Raw genomic sequence first — 13,554 nt, forward strand, 5'->3', positions numbered from 1 at the left:
TACCTCTGAATGTAACATAGCCTACATCAATTTTTTAAAGTTGTATGGATATAATTAAGAAATAATGAAATTGAACTTTTCATGAGTTTTTCTTTTCATACAAAGCCAAAATCGATGTTCTATTTGTTTTATTAGCATACCTACATATTGACCCTAGCAAGCATATTCGCAACAAAGGGAGTGTGAAATGTATACGTAGTAATTGTCAAGTGTTTTTTTGTACACTGAAGAGTTTTAATTTCGTGAATGTAACTCAAAGATTTGGAGACCCGCTTTTCCCTTATAATTTTGGTTATGTATTTTCCTTTGCATTTATTGTATGTTATTACACGCACAGTTTAGTTTACATTATGTGTTAGAATATGGACATTCCTTGCGTTCTGCTTAAGTAAGATTGGAAACAAACTATGTACTTATTACATAAAGCAAAACGAATTGTAATAAAACTGAAGTCTGAAAACAATGATTTAGAAAAAAAGAAAATAAAAAGTTAACATTTTTTACAATTTTCAAAATTGTGTAATTTAATAGTCCTCTAATTATTTTTTGGATAGGAGTTATTTGTTTCTTGAATACACTTTTCCATTCACAACAGAAAAAAAATTGTTAAATTATCACTTGTGTAATGAAAATGTGCTTAAATTATATGTATTGAAAATTACTGATGCCAATAAATTTTATTTGCTATAATAGTGTAAAGATACATTAAATATGTAATATAACTATTCATATTTTCATTAATATAGACTAATGTAAATAATAATAGATGGTTTTTATTTTAACTGGCAAACTCGGTTATGATATGTAACAAAGCTTTGACGGTTATGTCTATTCATTTGCAAACGAGCTGCAGTAAACTTCAATAATAACAATACAATTTAACAACTTAAAAAAAATCATAATAATAAAGACTGGCAAGAACAAACAATATAATTATTGAAATATATTGCATGAAGAGTGTTAATTTTTCGTACCATCCTAAAAATAATGCTTGATAATCTCATTAAAATTAATAATAGGATTATAACTCGTCCTCTTGGAGTAGTAAAAAATATTTTTAATTGCTTGTGTAAAATAATTGGTTTTATACTTAATGGTCAAGAGTTACTGTTATTTATTCACATCACAATAAAAAATTATTTCACGAACGGAGATAAAAAACATAAATCAGATGTATTGTAAAAAATTCATTAATGAAATTAATTATTTTTGGTAATGTAAAACTGATAAGAATAACCTCGTTTCACAATTTTATTTTTTTTGTAAAGTTAGCCTGCAATTGCTTTAAGACTGCTAAGGTTGGAATAATTTTTATATCACATGGTTTATAATAAAAGCATGACAGACAATTTTACTTGACCCTGCCAATTATTTTTAGAACGATTTCACAGGTCGAGAAGTTAATGAAAGATTTGTAAAGATAAAATAATTATCTGTACTATTGAAACATTTCGTGAAACATTACCTTGCAAAGTGCAAGCAAAGACATAAAAACGCAATGTCATTAAAATGGTTAACGAACTTGGAAAACCAGACAGTCTTTTAATTTAAAAACCGCAGCAACATAAGTAATTACTGCTAAACTAAGATTAATTCTTATTTTTAACAGATTTCACTCAACTTGGACAAGCAAAAATTAATTCCTTTCTAAAATGAGTATTTTTTTAAAACTATTGATGTGTTTAATTATATAATCAAAGGATTAAAAAAAACAAGGAATTCCTGTTCAAACAGTCCTTCCTTTTTTTTTTTTTTAAATATCTTCCGCAGGGTCATATATCATACACAATGCCAGCTTGAAAAAACCTTAAATGAATTATTATTTTCAACAAAAATTTTTGACTTTGTAACGTTTGAGGTAATTTAAATTCAACGAACGTTGCGTACGGAAGAAGAAAAAGAAATATGAGGGGGGGGGGGGGGGACTGATAACACTTTATGAATCCTTTTCTTTTTCTTTCCAGCAACGCTCGATTTAGTTTTTTTTTTTTACCATTTATCTGTTGTTTACAAAGGTGTCTTGATGTACGTTAAGTGTTAAAAATTTGTTGTTGTTGTCGCTCTGCGTGTCGAGGGGCGGCGAGGTCGCCGGGTTGTCGGGGGGCGGCGCGGGTCCGGGGGCGGTTAGACGGCGGCGCGCAGCCGCCACAGGCAGGCGGCGAGCAGCGACAGCAGCGCCGCGGACTGGCTGCGGCGGGGCGCGGAGTTGCAGCCGTGCTCCGCGCAGCAGTACTGCTTCGTGCCCCAGGCTTCTGCGAAAACGTCAGAAAAAAATCCACCACGGCCTTCGAGGCCAGGGAAAAACAACAACAATACACACCGGGGACGCACCACAACGCCGACAGCTAGAAAACTGCTGTGTACCACAACGCCGAAAAATGTCATTGCAGGACTGCCACAAAGGTTAGGTTAGGTTAGGTTACATTACGCTAGGTTAGGTAAGGTTAGGTTTGATTGTGGTATTTCGGCGTTAAGATACATTTAAGAAACACACACAAATTCATTCAGTTGTTATTTCGACGTTGTGGTACACAGCAGTTTTCTAGCTGTCGGCGTTGTGGTCAATTTTGACATTCGGCGTTATGGTATTTCAGCGTTGTGGTAACGACCCCAATACACCGTGCACTGTCTTTTTTTCTTTAAACAGAACAGAAGGATTGTTTTCCAAATTTGTACATTTACATAAAAAAAACTGTATCACTACAAATTAGTGTTCGTATTCTCACCCGGGCATTTGTGCTTTGTTTTGTCCCAGTACCTCCAATAGTTATTTGTAAACCGTTCCCTGAATAACTTTCCAATATTAACTGCGCACACAATAAGCATGATAAGAACCTCTCAAAATTTTTAATATTGGATTATCTTTTCCGCTTAAAAAAAAAACTTGCTTGAATGAAACATAAATTCAAACATATAATTTTATGCACCAGTCTTCCTCAGTATTGTCCTGGAATGAAAACGTATTTCACATATGCGAAAATAACCATAGCTATGTGTTCGACAAAATTTACACTCTTGTAACATTCCGCAACTAGTTCAAAGGAATCCTTTACAAAAGTAATTTTTTTTCCTTCTGTGCGAATGCGAACCGAATGCGCAAGTCACCTCTTACATGCAAAGCTACTTGGGCTGTAATCATTTTTACATTACATTGTTTCATAAAATAAAAATCTCGACATGAAATAATACTTGATACTGCCAATTAATACTTAGAATGATTTCACAGATAGAGAAGTAAACGAATGTAGATAATGTTAAATTTGCAAAAATAAAATAAATACCTCCTTAAAATATTACCTTGCAATGTGTGAGCAAAGATTAAAAAAAAAATATTTTACGGTTAGTGAGATCGTAGCCATTTTGCCTATTGTAAGGTCATGCTTTAGTCGGATAGTCACTATTTTACATTGTGGCATTTTGTCACACTCAATTTAACATCAATGTTTAAAAATTCACCTTGGGTAAAGCATAGAGAAGACACAAACAGATTTCCTGAGCCTGCTTTGGAGTGTGTGTTGACAGTATTTTTACAGATGCAGTCGTTCTTAAATCGTCTGAGTTATTTATCTCCAATAATGTTTCGAAAGAAAATGTTAAATTAATAAATAAGCTATAATCTTCATGAAGTTACAATAATTAGTGCTGCATATCAACGAGACTATTTTTAATACACTTATTACGACCTAAAAAGTGCCGAAAATAAGATAGTGTCCATTATATATTTCTTCTTTAAGAATAATGCACAAAGTATGCTGGAAAAATTCAGTAGCATAAATATCCAACAGGTTTACATATTTAGATAGGGTTGTGTTTTGCCTGCTAAGATTTAAATCATGGTGAATTGTGTAAAAAAAAAACATGATTTTCAATAATTAGGCTTAAAGTTGCAGGTAAAAATAGTAACCCTTTTTAATTTTAAACAATATGTATTTTTTCATATATTGTGAAATAAATGGAATTTACTAAATATATATACACCAAAAATTGCGTGAACAGTATGATCTGATGACTCCGAGCAGAGAGTTCTGGATGTGATGTTGGTGTCGGGGTTCATGGCATTCAATGACATGTGGTAGTGGCAACAACTACCGCTACTGCCAATAATGCAACACTTTGTAGTGGTTGTACAACTGCTTTGGACACTATTCTGTACTATTACTTCACCCTGGCTAGAATAATCCCCTCACAGTAGATCACTACAAAATGTGTACAACACATGCGCAATACAAATCGGAGCGGAATTCATAGTTACCCTTTTCCGTGCACTGCTCTACACAGTCTCGCACCACACTGCCTTCGCTCACGTATTTCTGAAACAAAGAAACATTTTTGGTACAAAAATGTTTCTGAAAACAAGGAACATTTTTGGTACAAAAATTAAACTTAAAGGTGTTGATATTCTGATAGTTATAACGGAAAGGGCCAAATTACAAATCATTTCATTTCATTACAATTGGATTCATTTCAACACATTTGGGTACATTTCATTTGGTTTCAATTAATTTTGCCTGATAAATTTTGTTTCCATTGAAATCAATTTATTGTGTTCCATTTTATTTCCATTTGCTTCGTTCTATTGCCCCTTGAAATTAGTGTGGACTGTACAAACAATAGTATCAGATAATTATGGGGAGGTTTAATCTTCACTGCAAAATGACTGATTTATTCCAAGTTTTTTGGCGACATTTTTTAAAATAACTATAAAAATTAAAGTAACCACTTTTTTTTTAATTTGTCAGATGTGCCAAAATAACTTCTCAGTAATTTGTTTTCACATTATTTAGAGAATGGTTAGTGATGTAGCTTAAAACATTGAAGCTTTTCTCCTTATAAATACATTTAACTTTTACAAAAGCAAAATCTTATTTATGGAAATAAAGCACTTTTGACATAAAACAAAATTACTTTTAAATGTAGGTTATGTTGGAGAAGCTGGGCATATAATTCAAGGTCTATTAACAGTTTAAGTGCAAAAGCTCTGAAAAAGCAGCAAAAGCAGTGAGTTTTTTAAAAGCTGGAAGTTAAGTAGCACTGATACTGATCTGAAGTGCGCGTGCGAAAGATTCTGCCAAAAAAAGATTTTTTAACAATACAAAAATTTTCTTTTCCTGCTGCTTTAAAAAAAATAAGAGCAGAAAGTCGTTCAGGCAAATGCGAAATGAAACTTTGTCCTGGATAAAAATGTAAAGATAAGCATAATACAAACCTTTTGTGGAAACTACGTGGCATTAAAAAACTTGGAAGTTGGGTATGAAGAACATCAGAACACTCATATATATCTATACAGAAATATGTAAGAGGGAACTGAACAAAGTAACACAAACATGCTTTGCATAAAAAAGGTTTTTTCCCTCTTTAAATGGTTGGCAAAATAATTTTGGTTCGTTCATAATAAATATTCTAAAACATATGCCATTAAAATTCTCATACAATGACGTTTAGTGTTAAATTGTACCCAGATAAGTGTTATGAGTTCTAAAACATATTTATTCTAACAACGTAGGTATCGCAAATAAATTGCTTATATTACCAATTTATTTTTATTTGACACATAATTTAATCAGCTCACTTTCTTAAACAAATATAACACTGTTAAGACGTATAATTTTTGATACTATTAGTATTGTGTGATCATTGAAAATATTGTGTTCGACTTATTTAGGGATGGAAAATAAATTGTTAAGATTAGTTTTTTTACTTACTGCATTATGTGTAAGTAATAGAGGATCATAATAATACTCATGCCGGTGTTTCGTGAGTGTTTGCGCTGTATGGTCGGATGGTAGGTGGTTTTGAATTGATCACAGTTTTAATTGGGGCTTAACGACGTTATCTTAATAATATAAACCATTTAATGGGCTTTCAGGGTAAGTGTTCGCAACAGTGACCTCCCATGTTTCCTAGAGCCAGTGCATTTAGAAAACCTGCCACGATGCTAGATTATTTTGCAGGGAAAATCAAATAGGGGTCGGTTAAAAAAAACCAATTAGTAACTAACGTTTTTACTTGCCTGTAACTACATAGGCGATCACAATATAAGATAACATTACAAAGATTTATTTTAATGCTTATATTATTTTAGTTCTGCGTTAAGTTTATCGAACTTATTTTATAACACACCTCCATTTTATGACGGTGGAAGCTCAGGGCACAAGTTGGTTAGAGAAACTTCCCAACTTCATTGAACCTCGTTGGTTTAGACGGGTGTCACACTGTGCTGTTGAGCTGTTGAATCTGAGTGGCCTACAATCTCCACTTGGTGATTTCTTCTTGATAAATGGTTAACATGTTATATTTTGAGAAATTCACTAAGTGAATTCATGCGGCACCTGCATTGTGCACTCTTAAAAAAGCAATGTAAAGAATACTAAGCAAAAAAAAAAAACTCTAGTTTTAGCCTCAGTGTCAGAAACGGATAGTGTTGATATCAGTTTTAGGTAAGTTGAAATAAAGTTCAAAATCATCATCATTACACATCTTATTTGTTAAAAAAACGGTGTACCTACACTTAACTCATACACTGTAATTATTTTTTTGTAACCGAAACAGAATTATTAATGTAAAATTACAAATATTCGTACATTTGCATGAAGAAAAACCGCATCACTTCAAAATAGTTCTCAGTTATACTGGGCTCGGGTTCTTACCCGGGCATTTATTATGTATGTTGTCCTAGTACCTCCAATAGTTATTGTTATTTGTAAACCGTTCCCCGAATAGCTTTAGAGTTTTAACTGCGCATATTAATGTTACGAAAGCAGACAGGACCGCGACACGCGCCAGGTTCGGGGCTGGCTGGCTGCGGGAAGCCTTTTTTTCACAGACGAGAGAGCCAAATGCCCGATCGTGCATCTTAGCTTTTTTTTTTATTTTCGACAACTCATTATAACTAATGGTCGGTTAGGTTAGCTACATTATAAATACTTTAAAACATTGTGGACGGTTGATTTGATTAGGATAGCTACATTAAAGATACTGTGAAATCATGTAAACGGTTTCCTAGCCCTGGATAGCTACATATTAAAAATTTATTTGCTAAGCAATCTTCGGGGAACTTCGGGTGTGGATCTCTCGTCTGTGAAATGAAGGCTGCCAGGCTACTGGCGTCACACGCGTATCACGTGGCCTCAACTGACGCAAGGCATGCCACGCGCGCCTGGCCGGATTACAAGGGTCGTTGCCAGCCCCTCCCCCCCTTCCCCGCTCCCCATGCATCGTCCTGCCTCGACGCCGTTATCTATCGCTGAGCGGCCTTGGGAATTCCGCGGGCCGCCGCGTGAAGTCGTGTGAGCGAGCGACGCTATTCTCGAAGCTTCTGGCATCGGGTTGGCTCGTAATGACGCGACTCGTCATAACTGCTCTCGTAGTTTCGAGAAGGGCACCATCACTTCAGACCAAGTGGCAATAATTCTTAGGAAGCATGAAATTCATACATTTCTCAAACCTAATGAGAATATTGAAGGGTCTCCGACATCTGTGAAAAATAAAACTCCAGCCGAAAACCTAGCTGTTGTATACAATATTCCATACAAGAAAAGATACATTCGGGAATCAATATAAATATTAAAACACCTAGCACACATAAATAGAGAAGATGGCTAAAAATAAAGAAGAAAATTAGATCCACTCTTCAAAAAACCTTAAAACATATCTCTGCATCTAACAAAAGACAGGTTGCCTCTGGTTGGTCAAACATCCCAGCCAATCACAGAAGCCCAGCTCCGATTGGTCAAAAATCAGGGTCAGCTAGACGAAAGGAAGGTTGTGATTGGCCCGCTGCTGCCAGTCGGGAAAAACTACCATCTTAGGCGAGAGTTTAAAAGGCAGGAGAACTAGTTAAATCTCCCCTGATGATGGCGACTGCAACGTTGACCGAAACGTCGGTGATACATTCGCCTTGGACAACCGGGAAGCCAAGAACTTTGCCATTAAACTAACCTAAACAACGATTAATTTAATTACTATCACCGATACGTGCAAAAATCCACCCTCCAGGCAAAATAGAAAAAGAAAATTATGCGAGAATTTAATGTATGTAACAAATACATAACGATTTACATGTGCAAAAAAAAAAAGGTTCAAAGATGCACGGACACGCTGATTATTCTGGCATCTGACTCTGGGTCAATGAATAATAATAGGTTTCTCCTCAGTCAAAGCATGGGTCGTGCGATGTGTCTGGCCAGACCATTGGCTAGTGCTTTGCCTCGAAGTTTTCAAATAGAGCGGCTGTATCAAAATCGAACATTACTTGATGTTCCATAATAAATACGTTGTTTGTAATTTTCAATAATTTCAGCTTCATCTTCAAAGGCGTGGACAAGCCTTTCAGTCTATTGTACTACTGTAGTGGACAATTTATATTACAATGATAAATCGAGTTAATACAAACTTAGAATGTATGTCTTATGAGTACATTCTTATGTTCATAGGATATAATGATATTATTATATTGTTTTTAGAAAGCTATATTATCGTGACTGTAAAGGGTTCCACAAAGGAAGCTTAGGTTAGTACAATGTACTACGGTTTTACGTTAGTAAATGGACAAAACCGTAGGACGTTATTATGTTTTAAACTTATTTTTTTTAGTGATAAATTTGCAGACGAAGTTTGACGGTAGACTTTAGGATCGTTCCGTATATGTTGCTGCCAGCTTCCTCCTCTTTCCTCTTCCAGCTGTCCAGTCCCATCTCGTATCCGGAGGCAACAGTGCCCCTGCGACCGCAAACTTGCTCCTCTCTTCTTGGGAACGGGAGAAGGAAAACTTCCCCCGGATCAGAGATACGGCCGTGTTCTGGCTGTAGATCATGCCGCCGTCGTTCCTTAACACAATTTAGCCTATCCTATAAAGTGTTCCGATGCATGTACTTCCTTGAGCTCGGGGGCTGGTGCAGAGCATAAAACATGCTTGCTCTTGAGATCAATGTTAGTAAAACCCTTGGATGGTACTTTAAGAACTAATTCTCTCTCCCTCTTTAAAAAAAAAAATATTAATATCAGAAAATAAATACAAAAAAATTCCAGATCGTTGAACAAGCATGTTAACGTTTTTTTTTAAGATTACATAAATAAACATTGTAAAATTATTATTTTTATTTCTAGACTTGTTAAATTGCAAGGCAGAACTTTGTACCATCTGCAATTTTACAAAGCTTTGCCTTGAAGTTTTACAAGTGACATCGTTGGCAACTGAGTTTCCAAGGATTTTCCTTGTAAAAGTACAAAAAAAAAATTCACAGTGAAGGAGGACTTTATATTTAGTGAAAGTTTTTTTTTATGGTTTTTGTGAAAACAATTAAAGTTATTACAAAAAATATCCAGTTTAACTAGAAGTTTAGATCAAATTATTCATTTTTAGTTAGTACAATAGGTCAAGAAAACAAGTAACGTGATTAGATTGTTGCCAGAATATTTCACTAGTAGAAACTATAGTACGTTGTGCAGGGATGTTCTGCACAAAGGAAAAAAATTAACTTGATGTCTAAGAAAACGAGCTAATTATCCATGGAAAGGAGGCTTTGTATCAGACCGCGCCCATTTGTATGGATACACAGAATTGTTTTTAAAGGTTGTGGCTTGAATCAAGCATGTGTAGTAAACCTTGGTGAGTTATACGAATATAATTTTGTGTGAGCTCACATTGCCCGTTGTGCACACTGCAAATATACATACGTGAAATACTTCAGTTATTTGAATTTAAGTAAAGACGTAGTAATTCTGCATTTTTTTGGCAACGACGACTGTTGTAATGGGTTGTTTGGGGTTTATTTCTTATACAACTAACTTTGTTTGTCACTGTCGACATCTTCATTAGTCCTGCACGGCTGCACGTTGTATTAAGTCAAAGTGTACGGTTGTAGTTTCATGACTGTAAATATTTTGAGCATTTGTAATTTAAATTTTGTAAGTTGTAGCAAATTTACACGTGACTTATACAATTACATCGTGTGTAGATAGATGCGTATGGTCTAAGGTCGAAAATACAATAGAAAAGTTATTTCAATGGGAGAGTATGGAATAGTTATAATATCTCACTGGCGAAAGGAATTGGCCAGTGTAATAGTTCTCATGAAATTTTAAAATTACTGAAAAAGGACCACGAATTAAAATTTTCAAAAGATTTCTCACGCACAGTGCAGGAATCAAGCAAGTAGTTCTACACTAAATAAACACTGCAGTAAAACAATACTAATTTGCTACATTTGGTTACAAACAAAGATATACGACTACGTTTTCAATGGAAATTTAGTAAGTGTTTTTTGTTTTTATAAAATTACATCTCTCCAAGGGCATTCCAGTAAAATAAATTTATTTATAAAACTCTTGCATTTTTATTGCATTTTTTTAAATCAAATATTAACAAAATTTTATTTATGAGCTGTAAAACGCTGTGCAAGTGATGATAATTATGAACACTTGCACGACTTTTTAAAACATCTGTTTAACACTTTAGGGCAAAAAAATTGCAAGAGAGATATCGAGTCAAATTTTCAAAAATATCTTCAAAAATAGCAATGATAAGAATACGGAATACTAGTGATAGGACTACGAAATAGCAGCGATAAGGCTACGAAATACCTAGCCTGGCACGTGAGAGAACCTACACAAGCTCAGGTAAGTTCTGTGAGAATCATCTTGATATTTTGGAACCTATTTTTAGATCCGGCATGAGTGTGCAGATAGTGGCCACGTCTACATGATTACAAGGTAAGTAAGTACATAAGGTTATTGTTGCGTCATATTGGTTAGACACCCAAAACATTGCCTGAAGTGTAGTTTTTTCTTTGTGGAAACAGATTTAAATGACTATTAAAAAAAATGAAAGTGCCAGTTTTAATGAAGGAGATTCTAATTTATACCTACCAACAATTATCTGACATATGACGTTATCAAACACTATTTCCAAATGTTTTTGGTGGAACATGGCGATGGTGAAGTAAAAAAAAAAAAAAGAAAAAAAAGGTGACTTCATTTACGCCAAAGCATGCAGTCTCGTGGTAATTTTTGAAATCCATGTCTGTATGGATGTGTAAATCCTCAAAAAGGTTTTTTTTTTGTATCATATTGGTATCATATAAAAATTAAAACTAAATATGAAGAAAACTCTTAGGTTACTTACCACTTAAAGTTATATAAGCAATGCCGGGATTGTGAAATAAAATTTAATCATGTTTTTCAGTAACTTAATATTAATGATACCTCATATAATTTGTGGGCCGGGAAAGTGGTAAATATATATTTGTACTTCAGAGACAAACATCAAATTTTAACAATTAATTAAGTCCAAATTGTGACGATTTCGTTTTCTATCGAACCATTACATCGTCACTCACTCAAAAATGTTTCTGAAGCATTAAGCGAGATTTATAATAGCTCAACTTCAAAGCTTTAGTTGAACCAGGCATGCCTAGTTTTTTTTTGAAATGTTATGTACCTGTGGTTGTTGGAAAAGTCTTCCATTTGGAAGATTGTATCTAAGTTCCTCTTTGCTTGCCAGACGCACATGGAGATTTGGGGAAAAAAGGGATTGGAAGAGCCGTGTTTTTACTCTCCTATAAAGTTTCCCCATTTTGATTTATGCTCATTTGGTTCTGAGTAACTGGCAACATTGATAGTTCGGCTCCATAACAAATTGGTAAGTTTGAACAACTTTTTTTAAATTTTTTTTTAATGTGGAACATCTTAGCTCTCGGTGTATGGCATTTGGTAGGAGTAATTTCGTGAATGAACGGAAAAGTGTAACCACGGTTCTGCCATCTGTAGTGGATAGCGAGAACCAAATTTAACACAGCCAAAGGGAAAATTTATAGTATTAACTGTTTAGTTAATTTTAACCAGATGGGCAGTATTTCAATATAATTATTTGTCGTAAAATCAGGTCCAAATCCTGGGTTTATAGTATTTAATTCAAGCCTTTTCCTCCTTAATCGGAGCAGTTTCGTTACGTAGTTTTAAATTTCTGTCTGCGAAAGGAATGATTAGACGGTCGACGCAGTTGCTCCGGCAGTGAATTATTAGCGGCGGTTGTGGAAACTACGTGTGATTCGCGTCAAGAAGTGTAATCGAAAAAACACAATTTTCGTAGTTTTTTTTCACTCTACGTTTAATTTTCTGTCCGAGTTTTCGCATTACAAGTGTATTTGCAACATGAAAACACATGAATGTGCTCGTTACCGAGGCTAGATGCTACACATCACTGGCGAGTAGTGAAGGATTCACTCGCATTTTTTCAGCCCTTGGACTTCATGTCTATTTCGAATTCAAGAGAAAATCCACAACGCGAGCGTTCGGCTTGTTTTGGCATTTTCATGTGGATTGGAGGTCGGGGTGCGGATTTATGCTGCGAAGAAGGAAAGGGGAAAAAAAAAATACTCCAACCAGGGTCGACTCTATCTAGAGAGTGAGGTTTATGCGAAGCTTCGGGCGAAAAGAAGAGACTTTTCTATCTTGTTATCGCGACTTTAGCCGGGTTTACACTTCAACTCAAGATTGATTACGGATTCTGCTGATAGAAAGTAGACTGAAAATATTTCACGTAGAGAAAGATAAAAAATCACCTACATTAAACCTTACAGCTTAAGTTAAGGCTTTGTCTCACATGTGATTTTTGGTTTTTACTTTCTGCTGTCATTACTGTTATTTGACCGATAGATCGTGTAAATTAATCGCAATCGCTCTTTTATATTTTATGATTAGTCTCCAAATGTCTCGAACTAATATTTAAAAAAATAATACTAATAGCGGTGAAACGCCACAAAATTATGAATAATTATGATACAATTTGCTAAATAATTGTGTCCAAACGACCAAAGCAATAGACCCACATGAATTCGTTTGTGGGAAAAATCCATAGTTGAAGTGACAATACAATTTTATAACGTACACAGCGTGAGAGGCCAAGCTTCACTGGAACAACACAGTACGAATGACTTAATGAATTAGCTTTCAAAAAAGTGTCCTTTGAATGATTTCTGGATTCGGTAAGATTGATCTGCAACATTTTTATGGACAATGCTACGAGTACTTAATTCATTGTTTTCACTGTATGTGCCTGTTCACGTAAACAGATGTCAGTTTCTGAAACTTTGCAAATTTACTGTGTTCATCTGTGCTGTCGTCGTTGTGTAATCCTGAATATCCGTATAGTTTAATCGCTGATTTCGTCTGTGCGTCGCATGTGGTGTTGTGTTCATATGATCTGCTTTGCATCATTGGTTTGTATCATTGCCGTGTTCGTCTGTTTGTCGTTGTGTTGCCCAAGATTGTCTGTTTTTTCTCTTCTTGTTACAATTATCTCGTCCTTGTTCGTCTGTGCCGTGATATTTTTTTACGACTAATTCCTTCCAAGGAATTTTTTGTGCTGTCTATGCATTTAAAATTTAACATCAGCTGATTTTGGCTTGCTTTTTCTGTGTGTTTGTGTATTAAACTTTTTTGTCCATTCTTGGTGATTCCCCTATGACAACACAGCGAAAACCAGCAATGTCCGTAAAAATTGTTTTAAATTGGATTTTGAAGTATCGTCAACATCGAGGTCCGTATAGACGGTAA

The 13,554-nt window shown here is 34.8% G+C and overlaps 1 protein-coding gene across 1 annotated transcript in view; it reads right to left on the reverse strand.

The window, feature by feature from the left end:
• Positions 1-463: 463 nt before the first annotated feature.
• The window catches only part of LOC134539581 (uncharacterized), an 828,445-nt gene continuing 815,354 nt past the window's right edge, over positions 464-13,554 (reverse strand). The window contains exons 5-6 of the mRNA XM_063381738.1: positions 4,253-4,310; positions 464-2,252 (exon numbers count right to left, since the gene is read on the reverse strand). Coding sequence (XP_063237808.1) covers positions 2,125-2,252; positions 4,253-4,310 — 186 coding nt within the window. The 3' untranslated portion in view covers positions 464-2,124. The remainder of the gene's footprint in view (positions 2,253-4,252; positions 4,311-13,554) is intronic.

This window comes from Bacillus rossius, chromosome 15 (genome assembly GCF_032445375.1).
Source record: "Bacillus rossius redtenbacheri isolate Brsri chromosome 15, Brsri_v3, whole genome shotgun sequence".
In the NCBI taxonomy this organism is placed as follows: Eukaryota; Metazoa; Arthropoda; class Insecta; order Phasmatodea; family Bacillidae; genus Bacillus; species Bacillus rossius.